Here is a 17,219-nt window from a genome sequence, read left to right as displayed (position 1 = left end):
GGCCTATGTCCAGGTTCATGTCCCTATTGCAACCATGATCTGTGTTAATGTCCTTGGCTCTTGATATCACTGAAGGCCAGGAGGAAAGGGCTGTACAGTTGGCCCTGCACACTTATTCATTTCATCACTAGGGAGATCAGGACCTCTAGCTCCTATGGGCAGCACAATGGATTTGATCCTGTTGACAGGGGTAGAGTGTCAGCCACAAGAATGTGAGCTTGGGCAATCTGACCCTGCCCCTCATCTGACATACAGTAGCATGGGCAAGGAACAGATGCCCCTCCAGCTGCAAGTGGGAGAGCTGCCCTTGCCCCCACCAGCTGCAGTACTCAGGAGTGCAGACTGTACTTTACCTGGGCTGCTGAATAGAGCCAACACTGTTGGAAGTGGTGTAGGTAAGTCAGCCCAGGAGCTGTGAGTGTGAGAGGGCTGGTCCCACGGATTATCTGTCATGTGGTGGTGTGGTTGAGATAGTGATGCCACCTTTACTCTTACTCCTTGCAGTTTGACCACACCTCTATCATCTGCCATGTGGTAGAGAGGGAAATGGCAAGATGATGTCCCCCTACTGTCTGTGGTGGGTGAGGGAGCTGACCCTCCCCTTACCAGCTTCAGCGCCTGGAAAAGTGGGCTCTGCACCTTGCCTGAGCAGCACAGAAGAGCTGACCTGTATGAACATATTGATGTAGGGGCAGGGGTGCTAAGTGTGAACCAGCCCAGAGAATGTTAATGAGTGATCTGGCCTCTCACCTAATTTACCTTATCGTGATATGAGCAAGGGAGAGATTCCCTCCCTTCCCTCACAGCCTGTGGCAGATGGGAGGTCTGGCTTTGAGGTCATAATAGTAGGAGAGCTGTCCCAGGCCTTCAACAGCTGTCACGCTGGGGAGAGTGGTCCCTGCACCTTGCCTGGGTAACACAGTAGACCTGGCCCTGATTGTGTAGGTGTGGGAGAGACAACTCTGAAGTCATGGAAGCAGCTCATTTCTATAAGGGGTGAACTATCCAGGGCAATGCCAGAGAATTCACCTTAGGCCTGAGGAAGGATGCCGGAGAGCTGGAGGGCTGGCCGATACTGCAACTTCCCAGGCTCAGGACAAATGTTATGAGTTAGGCCACCCCAACATCCACCCCATCTGTGATCTGCTGGAGGATGTGGAGGGGCTGGTCCTGCAGACCTGGGGCTGCAAGATCTTCTCTGAATTTGTCAAATGCAAATGGACTACACATTGTTTAGGTATTTATTGCTTATATATATGGTATATAGCTATTGTACTTTTGTATATAGTTTTTGTTATATTAATTATAACGTTTTTCATTTTTCTTTTTATTAAAATAGAAAAGGGGAAATATGGTGACATTTTATTTGTACTGAAATATGATTTTATTTGTATGCTAATAAATAAAGTTGCCTGGGGGTCAGAGCTAATGGCAAGTCATAGCAGAAGCTGGACAATGATGGTGCATGCCTTTATCCCAGCACTTGGGAGGCAGAGCTAGGCAAATCTCTGTGTGTTCAAGGTTACAGCCAGCATGGAGACACACACCTTTAATCTCAATACCAACCATAGAAGACATGGAGGTCTATATAGACAGGCTGTGACAACCAATGAGAAGTCAGAACAGAAAGTCAATAAAAAGACAGACACACAGGAAGTAGACCTCTTTCTGAGGGGAAGGAAAGCAGTGGCAGAAAAGGTAAGAAGGCAGTTTTAAGTCTCAGCTCTGAGCTACTGCTCTGAACTCTTGGACTTTTAACTCTGCATATGGCTCTGTGTTTCTTATTTAATAAGACTGTACATCTACATCCATGTTAAGTGGCTCAAAACTACTAGCTTCACGGAATCTGATAGCTTTGGGCTACAAGGCACCCACACATAGATAGCACACACAGTTATGCATGCATAGACACACCAAACACATGATTAAAAGTAAAAACAATTCATATTAACAAAAAAAATTCTTGGTCTGATTTTGTAGGTCTGCAATAATTTCCCTTTACTAATTGACTATTGTCCAGGAAGTCATCAAACATTTTTGAAAAATGTTGATTATATCAAAAGTTACACTTTGGAGAAAATAAAAGAACATCAGGAATCATTGAATGTTGCAAACCCTCGGGACTTTATTGATTATTACCTGATTAAACAAAAGCAGGTAAAATGTTAATACTAATTTATTTTATTGCTTCAGCATTTTGTGATTTGTTGAACACTGAAATGTTTGTTGGAAATGATTTAAAGTCAGTATCATTTGAAAAACAGTTTTAGTTATTATGTGTTGGGATACACCATGTGGATACTGATAAAATAAAGGTAATTTGTTAACTGGAGCACATTCCCTCTGTTCTTTAAAAAGTGAAACAGAGGAGAAAACAATACAAAGGGCAGGTAAGATGGGAAAAATGTCTAATCAGGTAGAAAATAACCAACTATCACGGCAGTGTGAAAATTGGCAACATAAATGCACATAGTATGGCTAGATGTCCTGGGTATCTAGTGGATTAAAATTTTTCTGGCCATAGTGTTTATATTACAATGATAGATATAGGAGTAAATTTCAGAAATACTGAGTGATGCATTGGCATTGTGTAGTTTATTCAAAAGACAATTTTCCATTGGATTTCCTTGGGACTCAGTAAAAGCCAGCAGACTATAGATGTTTGGGTTTGGTTGTGGGCATGGATTCTACTCCACTGATCTTAGATTGTCCTTTGCTAGTAGTACACTATCCTGAGGTCTTCATTACTGCAATTGAGTAACAGTACTTAATACCCTAGCATCTGAGTCCCCTAATGTTACTGCTTTCTGTTGACAGACTATTTTGTCTAGTTCATTCCTTTTAAATATGTATACTTGTAAGATATAGTTCACAAAGTCCACTGGATGCAAAATGATGTCTCTATGCTGTAACCATGTTGAACTTATGATGGTACTTCATGTGATTACAAAACACTGCAACTACCATCTCCTTCTAGTTGGAAAGCATTTCATTACAATGAAAAAACCACGCCCACCTCCCCACACTATCTGTAGTAGTTGTTAGTGTGATTTCTGTGTGTATAGATTTGCCGATGATGAATGGATCATCTAAACTGACTCAGTATGAGTGGCTTTCAATTTCTGCCTTGCACTTGCATAAAATCTTAGACATTTATCTACATTCACCTTGTTCAATACTTTCTTCTTTCTTTGCATCAAACTTCATTTTCACACATTAACAGCACACTGCACTTATTACTCATAGAAGGATATTCCTGTTATTCCTACATGTGACCCCTCTAAGCTATACATATGTGCATATGTGGATATGTTTGTTCATAGCTTATTTTTACTTCCTCTGTCTATATCCCCAGGACTCGGGTTTCTGAGACAAATGATAATATTTTTCATTCAGTTTTTATTTTTTGAGCAAATTCTAAACCAATTTCACATAAATACACTATTTCATGTCTATATGATCCCTTATTTTTCAAATAGCTGCCAAAAGGTGTAATTTTGAAGCTTGATTATTCACAGAAACCCAGTGATTGTGAAGTGGAGCCTCAGGGCAGATTTGATGTGTATTTTCTTAACTAGCAATGAACATGGACATCATTTTAGGTGCTCTTTGGCCTTTATGTGTCTTCAGAAAATTTTTATTCCAGTATTTTGCCCATTGGTTTGCTTGCTGTGGATTTATGGAATTGTGTATGTATCTCTTCATATAAATGGCATGAACATATCCCAGTCCTGTAGGTTGTACTTTTCACGTTCTTTTTTTCCAGGCACAAGGTTGTACTTTCTTTAAACTAACATCATAATTTTTTATTGGATCGTTGTGCTTTCCACATCATGCACCCAATCCCACTGATTTCCCAGTCCTTCCATATCCACCTTTCACCCTTGTAGCCTCCCCCACAAAAGTAAATAAAATAAAATTAGAAAAGAAAAGAAAGGAAGAAAAGGCCCCATTCGGACCTCTGTCTTTCCCAAATCTCCATCACATTTTTGTCGAAGCGGCATTGGAAGTTATGGTGTGTCACACAGCATACACTTTTGCCCAAACAACGTTACTTACAGATGGTCATTGCGATGAGTCGTCAGTCTAGTTCACTTATTGCTGACTTCTGCTATAACATCAATATTGGACCCTCAGAGAAACTCTCAGATATCCTGCTGTTCCCTCAGTCATGAAGATTCTGCAACTATGTATCTGAAGACCAGGCCCCTTCACAGTTCCAGGGAGGAAGTGGGGTGAGCCAACTCAAAGCCCTGAAGCTGGGCTTGCATGGTAGACTCAGGTAGCTGGGCAGGGCTGTCACCTCAGGCTGTTCCTCACTCTCATTGCTTCTCCAGTTCTGCCTCTCTTCATAGCACACAAACCACGAAGCTTCTCTTTCTCGCCCATCTCTCCAGAACATGCTTACTTCTGCCGCCCCTTACCAGGCATGTCTTGGTGCTTCTGCCAGTCTGTGTACATCTTTAATCCCAGAAGAGAATCTCTGTGAGTTCAAGGCCAACTTGTTCTACACAATGAGTTCCAGGACAGCCAGAGATATATGGTGAGACCTTGTCTCAAAATAATAATAATAATAATAATAATAATAATATGAATGACAGGCATAAAAGTACACACCTTTAATCTCAGCACTTGAGAGGTAGAGGTAAGAGATCTCTGTCAGATCCAAGCCAGCTTGTCCTACATATTGAGGTCTAGGCCAGCCTCTGCTACCCAGTGAAAACCTACCTCAAAAAGAAAGATAGAAAGGAAGGAAGGAAGGAAGGAAGGAAGGAAGAAAGGAAGGAAGGAAAGAGATATATGTGAACAACCTATATAATCCCAGAAAAGTGAAAGTTCGCATTAATACAGAAATATATGCACATAATATATTCTTGGAATATACTTGTAAACCCAGCACTTGAAGCAACTAACAAAGAATGATGTTCAGTTCAGGGCCATCCTGGACTACATAGCAAGCCCCTGTGTCTAAAATAAATCGGAAGATACCAGCTTTATTCATAATAACCAATACCTGGAAATAAGCCAGTGTCTTATAACGATAACTAGTCAAAAACATCAATCCTTTTCTCAGGGCCCAGAGAATTCTATGCTAGAGGAGGAAGAAAGATTGTAAGAGCAGTAGAGATGGAAAACACCAAGGAAATTACCTTCTAGATACAACAGGACTGATGTACAGTGAACTCATAGAGATTGCACAGGTCTAAGCTAGATGGAGACCCAGTGATGAGAAGGGAAACAGACATACTCTCCTTCCCTAACCTAGAAGCTATCACCAGTTGATAACCACTTGCAAAAGAATAATTAGTTTCCTGCAACAGTCTCTCACTGGGCATATAAACCATACTTATTTAAAGGCAGGCCCCAAGCTCAGCAGTAGATGGCCAGTACAAAACAAACTCCAGATATTTTTGGACTTTTTTTTGTCTCATAATGCTTTCTCTGAGTTGGTTTTGTTTTGTTTTTACAGATATTTTTCTTATATATGCAGTTCATGATTTTGTTTTTATTAATGTTCTATGTTTGCAGTCACGTGTGTCTCAGCATCTTGTATGTTTCTTGTGCTTTTTCTTTGGCTTTTTTCCCATTTTTATTTATTCATTATTTGTTTGTTTGTTTGTTTGTTTGTTTGTTTGTTTGTTTCTAGATACTGTGGAAACCCATTTTTCTCAGGGCCAGAGTATCTGATATTGCTCTACACAGCAGGGCTGTGTAAGGAGATGACTTGGCCACAGGTATGTTTACCACGTGTTTGGAAGAGTCTACACTTGGCTGTACAGTGTGCTTTGATCTTGCAAGGGGTGGCCTTTTGCCTCTCCCCTGGCATATTGTAAAAAGCCCTTTTGAATAAAGGACAAAGCTGTTGGGTATTGACCCAGACACTCCCAAAGCTATCCTGTGTTTCTGTCTTTCTTCTCATCATCTAGGTTTCTACTTTTATCTGACATTACTTAATTCCTCTCTACTTCACCTAAGAACCCTTCAAATGGTTGGAGAAGGTCAGAACTGGTCTTCCTACAGATGCCCATAAGATACCTGTTTGTTTTCTTTTTGTCCATTATTTTTTTTAATTAAGAAATTTTTTTCATTCACTTTACACACCAATCACAGAACCCCCTATTCCCTCCAGCTTCTTACCCCAGGTTCCCCCCCAAAACCATCCCCCTCTCGCATCCACAAGAAGGCAAGGCCTCCCATGTTGAGGCACACCAGTAGAGGCATGTCCAAGCCCTTCCATCTGCCTCAAGGCTGCACAAGGTGTCCTATCATAAGTAGTGGGCTCCAAAAAGCCCACTCATGCACCAGGGTTGGATTCTGATCCTACAGCCAGGGGGCTCCCAAGCAGATCAAGCTACACAACTGTCTCACCAGGCAGAGGGCCTAGTCCAGTCCCATGTATGTTCCACAGCCATTGATCCAACATTTAGGAGTTCCATCTAGGTTGGTTTGGTCATCCCTGCATGTTTCCCCATCATGATCTGGATATACTTGCTCATAGAATCCCTCTTCTTTCTCTTTGATTGGATTCCTGGAGCGCTGTCTAGTGTTTAGCTGTTGATCTCATCTCCTTCCATCAGTCATTGGAGAAAAGCTCTGTGAGGACAGTTAGGGTATTCACTGGTCTGATCTCTAGGACAAGCCAGTTCAGTTCAGGCAACATCTCCAAAATTGCTAGTAGTCCCAGCTGGGATTATCCTTTGGGATTCCTGGCAACTTCCATAGCACTGGGTTTCTCTTCATCCCCGTTATATCTCCCTCTCTCATGGTATATCTTTCATTGTTTTCCCCCTCCATCCCTGTTCTATTTTAACCATCCCATTGCCTTATCTTCTCATCCCCGATCCTTTACTCTCCATTGTCCACCCCTCATGCCCAGTTTAGTCATGGAGATCTCATCTATTTCCCCTTCCTAGGACGGTCCATGCATCCCTCTTTGGTTCCTCCCTGTTAGATTCTCTGAAGTTGTGGGTTGTTGCCTGATTACCCTTTGCTTTATTTTTAGTATTCACTTATGAGTGGGTACACACCATGTTTGTCACTCTGAGTCTGAATTACCTCACTCAAGATGATATTTCCTAGTTCCATTCATTTGCCTGCAAATTTCATAATGTCATTGTTTTTCCCTGCAGAGGAGTACTCCATTGTGTTTATGTGCCACATTTTATTTACTCATTCTTCAGTAGAGGGGAATCTAGGATGTTTTCAGGTTCTGGCTATTACAAATAATGCTGCTATTAACATAGTTCAGCATGTGTCCTTGTGGTATGATTGAAAATTCTTTGGGTATATGCCTAAGAGTGATATAACTGAGTCTTGAGGAAGACTGATTCTCAATTTTCTGAGAAACTACCATACTGATTTCCAAAGTGGCTATACCAACTGTGTAGGAGTGTTCCCTTTGTTCCACATCCTCTCCAACATAAGCTGTCGTCAGTGTTTTTGATCTTAGCCATTCTGATGGCTATAAGATGGTATCTCTGAGTTGTTTTGAATTGCATCTCCCTGATAATTAAGGATGCTGAGCTTTTCTTTAAATGTCTTTCAGCCATTTGAAATTCTTCCTTTGAGAATTCTCTGTTTAGCTCTATACGCCTTTCTTTTTTTAGTTGAACTGTTACTTTGATGTCTAGTTTTATGAATTCTTTATACATTTTGGAGATCAGCCCTCTATCAGATGTGGGTTTGGTGAAAATCTTTTCCCATTCTGTAGGCTGTCGTTTTGTCACATTAACTGTGTCCTTTGCCTTTCAGAATCTAAGTTTCAGGAGGTCCCATTTATTAATTGTTATTCTCAGTGTCTGTGCTACTGGTGTTATATTTAGGAAGTGGTCCCCAGTGCCAATTCGTTCAATACTATTTCCTACTTTCTCTTCTATTAGGTTCAGTGTAACTAGATTTATATTGAGGTCTTTGATCCATTTGGACTTGAGTTTTGTGCAAGGTGATAGATATGGATCTATTTGCAATCTTCTGCATGTGGACATCCAGTTATGTGACATCCAGTTATGCCAGCAGCATTTGTCAAAGATGTTTTCTTTTTTCAATTGTAGAGTTTTGGCTTCTTTGTCAAAAATCAGGTGTTCATAGATGTATGGGTTGATGTCAGGGTCTTCATGTCAGGGTCTTCAATTCGATTCCATTGGTCCACACGTCGGTTGTTATGCCAATACCAAGCTGTTTTTATTACTATACTGTAGACAAACTTCTGAACAGTCTTAACAAATAAGAAACACAGAGCCAAATACAGGTGTAGTAGCCAAAGTGATCAGAGCAATAGCCACGACTAGCTTTAGCTTAGCATGAGCAGTAGCTTCCCCAGAGAGATTCTTCCTGTCTGACTTCTGTTTTTAATTGCCTTTCCATTCTGCCTTCTCATTGGCTCTAAGCCCAACCACATGACTTTCTCATCACTGCCAGTCTACACAGACCTTCAGGTTTCTATGGTTTGTACTGGGATCAAAGGCTCGTGTCACCAAGCTTAGCTGTGTCCATGACTAAACAGAGACTCTGCCTACCATGTGATTTGATTAAGAGTGTGTGCTACCACCACCTCATTCTGCTTATGGCTCGATTTGTGACCTCACTATGTGAACTCTGATCTCCAGGCAAATTTATTAACATACAAATAAAGTCATATTTCAGCAAAATTAAAATATCACCACATTTCTCCCTTTTATTCTAATAAAAAGAAAAAGTTATAACTAATATAAGAAAAACTATATACAATAAGTACAATAACTACACACAATATATACAAGCAATAAAAACTCAACAATGCCTAGTCCATTTGCATTTGACAAACTCAGAAAATATTCCATTATCTATCCTATTCTAGTGAGTCTAAAATGTAACTGATTCACTTTTTATCCTAACTTATATTACTAACAGAGAATTATCTTATAATGTCTTTCAAATTTATACACTTACACCTCTTAAGTGAATTTCTTTTTTGAAATTCTTAACAAGGAAAACTATAACTATAAATACCTAATTTTTAACTATAAATATAACTATCTAATCTTCAACTCACTATAACTATCTAATTTTCAACTAACTATAACCATAACTATCTAATCTTCAACTCCCTCAGAGACCCAAGAAGGAAATAATATTAGCTAGTAAAACAGGAAGTGCACGCAAGCGGCTTCCAAAAAATGTGAGTTGACAGAAACAGCCAGCTGTCTGAACAGTCAGCCAAGATTTCTCTGCAACATTGGGGCATCATCTTCAGCCTATAGGTTTAGCATATCTGACAGATTCATTTGTGACGTAGGATGTACACAAGGCCTACAGTTCAACCTCACATTCAGTGAGAGTAGTCCATGTACCAGAAACACCTGAATTCCACCAGTGTCCTGTCATGATTCAGGATTTTAAATTCTAGAAATTGTTGGGTTTTTTTTTAATTCAGCTGTCCATTCTTCTTGGCTTGTGGGAGGCTTCATCTCAGCATCCCATTCTTCTCCACATCCCATTCTTCTCGGCTTGTGGGTGGCATCATCTCTTTTATTAAATGCCAGTCTACCATTGAGAGGTTAGACTCTGTCAGCTTAGTTACTCTTTCAAGAATAACTGTTTCAGCTCCTGTTTCACTGCACATCAGAAGCCATCGGTCCACTGCCTGTTCAGCTGCCTTCAAAGAAAGAGGCACTGCACCTTCTCTGGATTGCAATCCCACTTCAGCGATGGTGCCATATTGTCCTGGCCTCACAGGATGCCTGTTGCTAAAGCCACAACTATGCTTCATGTCCTGTCTGTCCATTTTGTCCTGTTTTTCAGCAGTTGATTCAAGAACATTTTCCTGTCCAGTGGCTAACGTTTAACACAATGAAAGTTAACTCAATATGCAGTTTCTTCAATGCCTATATTTTCTCTGAAGTAGATTGGTTCTGCCAGGAGCCGACATGTCTCATAGTCATAAAAAAAAGAAAATTTCTAGTTATTAAAACTAGATTTTGGGATTTTGATGGGGATTGCATCTGTAGATTGCTTTTGGTAAGATTGCCATTTTTACTATGTTAATTTTACCTATCCATGAACATGGGAGATCTTTCCATTTTCTGATATCTTCATCAATTTCTTTCTTCAGAGACTTAAAGTTCTTGTCATACAGGTCTTTCACTTGCTTAGTTAGAGTTACTCCAAGGTATTTTATATTATTTGTGGCTGTTGGAAAGGGTGGTGTTTCTCTGATTTCCTTCTCAGTCTGTTTATCATTTGTATATAGGAGGGCTACTGATTTTTTTGAGTTAATCTTGTATCCTGCCACTTTACTGAAGGAGTTTATCAGCTCTAGGTATTCCTTGATTGAATTTTTGGGGTCATATGTATACTATCATATCTTCTGCAAACAGTGAAAATTTGAGTAGTTCCTTTCCAATTTGTATCCCCTTGATCTCCTTTGTGTCTTATTGTTCTAGCTAGAACTTCAAGTACTATATTGAATAATATGGGGAGAGCAGACAGCCTTGTCTTGTTCTTGATTTTAGTGGAATTGCTTTGAGTTTCTCTCCATTTACTTTAAGGTTAGCTGTTGGCTTGCTGTAAATTGCCACTATTATGTTTAGGTATGTTCCATGTATTTCTAAGCTCTCCAAGACTTTTATCATGAAGGGGTGTTAGATTTTGTTAAAGGCTTTTTCAGTATCTAGTGAAATGATCATGTGGGTCTTTCTTTCAGTTCGGTTATATGGTATATTACATTGACACACTTTCATATGTAGAACCATCCTCGCATGTCTGGGATGAAGCCTACTTGATCATGGTGGATAATGTTTTTGATGTGTTCTTGGAGTTCGTTTGCTAATATTTTATTGAGTATTTTTGCATCAATGTTCATGAGGGACATTGGTCTGTAATTCCCTTTCTTTGTTGCATCTTTGTTTGAATTGGGAATCAGAATAACTGTAGCCTCATAAAAGGAGTTTAGCAACTTTCCTTCTCTTTATCTTGTGTAGAACAATTTGAAGATTGGTATTAACTCTTCTTTGAAATCTGGTAGAATTTGGCATTGAAACCATCTGTTCATGGGCTTTTCTTGGGGGATAATTTTAATGAATGTTTCTATTTTATTAGTCCATTTAAATAGTTTATCTGGTCTTGATTTAACTTTGGTATGTGGTATCTATCCAGAAAATTGTCCATTTCTTTTAGATTTTCCAATTGTGTGGAGTACAGGTGTTTGAAGTATGACCTGATGAATCTCTGGATTTCCTCATTGTCAGGTGTTAAATCTCCCTTTTAATTTCTGATTTATTAATTTGAATGCTCTCTCTCTCTCTCTCTCTCTCTCTCTCTCTCTCTCTCTCTCTCTCTCTCTCTCTCTCTGCCTTTTGGTTAGACAGAATAAGTGCTTATTTGCCTTGATCATTTTCTCAAAGAACCAACTCCTTGTTTCATTGATTCTTTGTATTATTCTCTTTGTTTCTATTTTATTGATTTCAGCCCTCTAATTGATTATTTCCTGGTGTCTATGCCTCCTGGGTGACTTTGCTTCTCTTTGTTCCAGAATTTTCAGGTGTGCTCTTAAGGTGCTAGTGTGAGATTTCTCCTACTTCTTCGTGTGGGCATTTAGAGCTATGAATTTTCCTCTTAGCACTGCTTTCATAGTGTCCCATAAGTTTGGGTATGTAGTACATTCATTTTCATTGAAATATAGGAAGTCTTAATTTCTTTATTTCTTCCTTAACTCATTGGTGATTCACTTGAGAATTATTCAGTTTCCATGAGATTATAGGCTTTCTGTAATTTTTGTTGGTTTTGAAATGTAACTTTAAGCCATGGCAGTCCGATAGAATGCAGAAGGTTATTCCAATTTTTTGTATCTGTTGAGATTTTCTTTGTGACCAAGCATATGGTTGATTTTAGAGAAAGTTCCATGGGGTGCTGAGAAGAAGGTATGTTCGTTTTGTTAGCGTGGAAGGTTCTGCAGATATCAAGTCCATTTGAGTCATAACATCAATTATGTCCCTTATTTCTCTGTTAAGTTTCTATCTAGCAGATCTGTTCAGTGGTGAGAATGGCTTGTTGAAGTCTCGTACTATTAATGTGTGTGGTTTGATGTGCGATTTAAGTTTTAGTAATGTTTCTTTTACAAATGTCGGTGCCCTTGCATTTGGGGCATAAATGTTCAGAATTGAAACTTCATCTTGGTGGATCTTTCCTGTGATGAGTATGTAATGTCCTTCTCTATCTCTCTTGATTGACTTTAGTTTTAGTCTATTTTGTTATATATTAGGATAGCTACCCCAGCTTGCTTCTTAAGACCATTTGATGGGAAAGAGTGTTCCCATCCTTTTACTCTGAGGTAGTGTCTTTCTTTGAAGTTGAGGTGTGTTTCTTGTATGCCGCAGAAAGATGGGTCTTGCTTTCATATCCATTGTGTTAGCCTGTGTCTTTTTATAGGTGAATTAAGCCCATTGATATTAAGGGATATTAATGACCAGCAATTGTTAGTTCCTGTTATCTTTGGTGGTAGTGTGTGTATTTCTCTTCTTTGGGATTTACTGTTATGGAGGTTATCTATTGCTGATGTGTTTGTGGGTGTATCTGACTTCCTTAGGTTGGAATTTTCCTTCTAGTGCTTTCTGTAGCGTTGGATTTGTGGGTATGTATTGTTTAAATCTGGTTTTGCTTGGAATGCCTTGTTCACTCCATCTATGGTGATTGAAAGTTTTGCTGGGTGTATTATTCTATGCTGGCATCCATGTTCTCTTACCATTACATCTGTTCAGGAACTTCTGGCTTTCAGAATCTCCATTGAGAAGTTGGGTATTATTCTGATGGGTCTGCCTTTATAAGTCACTTGGCCTTTTCCCTTTGCTGCTCTTTATATTCTTTCTTTATTCTGTATGTTTAGTTGTTTAATTATTATGTAGCGAGGGGACTTTTTGGAGGGTCTAGTCTATTTGGTGTTCTATAAGCTTTTTGTATCTTCATATGTATTTCCTTCTTTAAGTTGGGAAAGTTTTCTTCCATGATTTTGTTGAATATATTTTCTGTGCCTTTAATTTGGCATTTTTCTCCTTCTTCTATTCCTATTATTCTTAGCTTTGGCCTTTTCATGGTGTCCCAGATGTCCTGAACATTTTGTGTTATGACATTTTTGGCTTTGGTGTTTTCTTTGACTGATTAATCTATTTGGTCTATTGTATCCTCTACACTAGAGAGTCTGTCTTCCATCTCTTGCATTCTGTTTGTTATGCTCGCATCTGTGTTTCCTGTTCATTTACTCAGATTTTCTATTTTCAGCTTTTCCTGTTTGTGTCTTCTCCATTGTTTTTATTTCAATTTTCAGATATTGAACTGTTTCCTTCACATGTTTAATTGCTTTTTCATGGTTTCTTTTTGGCTTTCTTTAAGGGATTTATTGATTTCTTCAAATTTTTTGTTTGTTGTTTGTTCAATTCTTTAAGGGAATTTTTCATTTTTTCTTTACAAGCCTCTAGCATTCTCATAAAGCTATTTTTAAGGTCACTTTCTTCTGCTTCTTCTATATTGTGATATTCAGGTCTTGCTGTTGGAAGAGTGCTAGCTTCTGGTGATGCCATATTGCTCTTTATGTTGTTATATGTATTTTTGCATTGATGTCTGCCAATCTCTTTCTCTAATCAGTGCAAGAGGTGCCTGTGTCTGAACGAGCTCCTATTGGTCCACTCTGTGCTTGTTGTGTCTGTATCTCAGCTGGTCCCTCTGGGTCCAATCTGAGCTCTTGGTCTAATTGGAGCTGGCAGATTCTGTATCTCAGGTAGCTGCTCTGGGCCCAATTCATGCTTGCTGATTTCTGTGACTCAGTGAGTTGTTGTTGGTCTTATCAGGGCTCTTGGTCTAGTCAGAGCTAGTAGATTCTGTGTCTCAGCAAGCCTCTCTTGGTCCATTGAGAGCTGGCAGAGTCTGTGTCTCAGGAAGCCACTCCTGGTCCAATGAGAACTGGTGGATTCCTTGTCTTAGGAAGGTACTCTTAGTCCAATGGTGTTAGTAAATTGCACATTTTGCAACTCTGCAGGTTTGGTGTTCCAGGTTTTGGCACCAAAATGTTAGTAAATTGATGGATGAAATTGCAATGAGACAGTTCAGCTCTGCAAAGTGAGGTATCCCAGACACCTCAAGCTGCTCAGAACAACAGCTCTATTCTGAAGGTGTCCTGGACACCTGGAGCTGTGTAGCACAGCTCTGATGGCTTAACTGGAGACAGTTCAACCCTGGAGGGCAAGGTATCCCAGACACCTGGAGCTGCTAAGAACAAGAGTTCTGCCCTGAAAGTGTCCCAGACACCTAGAGCTGTGTAGCAGAGCTGTGATGGCTGAAACTACAAGGAGACAGTTCAGCCCTGGAGGGCAATTTTTCTGACTTCTTGGGAGAGTCAAGTTTAAAACTCATTTCAGCAGGGAAGGGTATCCTGACTCTTCTGGAAAGTCAAGGTATTCCTGATGTGATGGGGGATGGTCTCCCCACAAGATATAGCAATCCTGCTCCTCTCTTGAAGAGCCTCTACACCTGAGCTTTGCTCAGCCCCCACTTAAGGGGACTTCCTAGCAAAGCTCTGCTTCTTTGGCTTAAGATGTTGCTTCTTTTGCTTCACTCTGCACAAAGGAAAATCCCTGCAGAAATGTAGCAATATCCTCTGGCTCCAGAGAAAAGTGTTAGTTACAGTTCTCTCTGTCCACTGAGGGCCGTCTTAGCAAAGATCTTCTGTTCAGTTCTTCCTCGCCCTGCTCTTTTAGCTCCCTTTCTCTTGTTTAGTTCACTGGGGGATGTCTCAGCAAGGATCTTCTCTACACCAGTGAATGAAGATCTTCATACCCAAAAAACTTTTGAGGAAGAGGTTTATTTGGGGAGGAGGAGTCCAGGAGAGTAGCTGCCTCTACAGGGTGGAGAGAACAGCCTTCCTTTTTTACTGACCAGGCAGGGAGGTTTTCAGAGGAAGTCTAGGGGGATGGAGTCAACCCTGGGCCCAGGGTTCTACTATCCTGCTCTGTGATTGGTTGGTTGCACAAGTCAGTTGGACAGGGGCAGAGAAGGCTCTGATGTGAGCTAAACTGTGTTTCTTCCATTGCCATAATCTGATCCATCCTTTTCCTAATTCTGGGCTGCAGGGTCAGGGTGGGTTTCTTTAGCCAGCCCCTTTTCACTAAAATGGGAGCTGGCAAATTTCTTCTCTCAGGAAGTTTCTGGGGTGGCAGGCAGATGAGTATTGGAGTAGGATGTGGGTCTTGTAGATCACAGGGTCTGATGGGGGGTTTTTGTGGGGGTGCCTGGCCATGGAAATTTTCCTTGATGGCCAGCAACTGGGGCAGAGTTGGGTGGGGGTTCCCAGGGACTGGTGTGTCCAGTTCTCTCACATTCTTCATTATGTCCAAAACACATTAGCATTTTTAATGGATCAAGTCTGGTTTATCTGGGTTTTGGGTACTTTGTTCTGAAATCTATGAATCTAAATCATAAGGAACGAGGCTTATGCCTAGTTTACTCTTCCAGAATCCTTCTTTTCATGTAGTTTTGCTGCTGTTTTGTCATCATGCTGAAGTCTCTTCCTTTAGATGGAGCAGTCTTGGAACTCAGTTGTAAAAGTCTTGGCCATAGATGTTTAGATTAACTCCTTGATGTCAAAGCTCTATTGGTTGTGATGTTGATTGTGTCAACACTTCACTACTTTCATTACTGTAGCTCTGCAATAAGATTTTTTAAACAATTGTTTTATGTTAGATGCATTTGTTTTATTTTATTTTTGCAGTAATTTATTAATTCTTTGAGAACTTCCTATGATTTGAACATAACTCTCAACTTTCATTATCCTCCTCTCCATCCTCTTGTATTTTCTACAAAACTTTGTGATTTCTTTATTTCCCTTTTATCCTCAGTGAGTCCAGTTTCTGTTGCTCACCTAGCCTCAGGCCTGACATGTGATCTACCTACCAGGGGTCACATCATTGAAGGAAATTGACTCTCCCCTTTCCAGAAGCTAATCAGCTAGATGTGGGATTTCATATTTTCTTTCCCTACTTTGTGCTAGGTTTTTATCTGGTGAAGCTCACACAGTTTTTGTTCATCTGTCCTTTTGTGTCCAGAAAACACTGCTTCTTTGATGTTATTGATCAGTGATGGCTCTTACATCATTTCTGGCCACTCTTCCACAAAGACACTTAAACCTTGCTGGGGAGGAGCATGCTTAGATTTCTAGGTGACCTTGTCACAATGTCTTATTCTCTGTGCGTTGAACAGTTGGGTTTCTCTGTATTAATTGTCATCCCCTGTAAGGAGAAGCTACTCTGAACAAAAATAAGAGAGTTCTAATCTATGAATGTAGTAGTATGTCATTAGGAATCACTTTAACACTATGCCCATTAATCCATTAGATTAATAGATTTGACCAAAAACTCTTAGCCCCTTTTACAGATACGGGTCCTATCTAATGAAGTGGACCTTAAATCCCACCAGAAAATGGCTGTTTGCTCTCATGACATTGGGGTTTTATTAATTTGGGTCTTTTCCATTTTCTTTGGTTATTTTGACTAAAAGTTTGCCAATCTCATTAACAAAGTTCCTAATATTTCTTTTCTTTCTTTTTTTTTTGTTTTCTATTTCATTATTTTTAGCCCTAACTTCTGCTATCTCTATGTAATATTTTTGGGTGTTGCTTGTTCTTCTTTTTCCTAGGCCTTTACATGCACTATTAAATTACTATTATGTGAAGTCTACATCTTTTATGTAGGTCTTAGTGCTCTAAATAATCTTCATAAAAGTTTTTACATTGTTTTCCATAGATTTTCATATGTTATATTTTTATTTCATTCAAGTTTAGGAAAGTTTCATTTTCCTTCTTTATTTCTCTATCAATCCATTTCTATTCACTAATGTGCTGTTAAACTTTCATGAGTTTGCATCCTTTCTGTCATTTTGATTGTTATTGTTGTCTATCTTTACATTTTTATGGTCAGATAATATATAGGATATAATTTCAATTTTCTTATATTCAAGATGTGCTTTGTGTCCTATTATGTGGTCAATTGTGGATGAAGTTCTATGGGCTTATGTGAAGAAATTACATTATTTAGTGCTTGGATGGAAGGTTCTATGGTATCTTTTAGGTCTGTTTGATTAATGATGTCATTTAGCTCGATCTTTTTCTCTAGTTTTTGTCCAGATGACTTATATATTGACAGAAGTGGAGTATTTAAATTATATACTGTCACTAAGTTTTGGTCAGTCTCTGATTTTAT

General features: G+C 39.5%; 1 protein-coding gene across 2 annotated transcripts in view; it reads left to right on the top strand.

The window, feature by feature from the left end:
* Positions 1 to 17,219, top strand: part of LOC118587260 (cytochrome P450 2C26-like) — a 52,434-nt gene that overhangs the window by 15,131 nt on the left and 20,084 nt on the right. The window contains exon 5 of one of the 2 annotated variants that reach the window (XM_036193085.1): positions 1,981 to 2,157. The exons of the other annotated variant lie outside the window; for it this stretch is intronic. Within the exon in view, the coding sequence (XP_036048978.1) occupies positions 1,981 to 2,157 (177 nt within the window). The remainder of the gene's footprint in view (positions 1 to 1,980; positions 2,158 to 17,219) is intronic. 2 annotated transcript variants of the gene reach the window in all.

This window comes from Onychomys torridus, chromosome 1 (assembly GCF_903995425.1).
Source record: "Onychomys torridus chromosome 1, mOncTor1.1, whole genome shotgun sequence".
Classification (NCBI taxonomy): domain Eukaryota; kingdom Metazoa; phylum Chordata; class Mammalia; order Rodentia; family Cricetidae; genus Onychomys; species Onychomys torridus.
The sequence above is the reverse complement of the archived record's forward strand: the minus strand, read 5'-3'. Positions and strand labels throughout refer to the sequence as shown.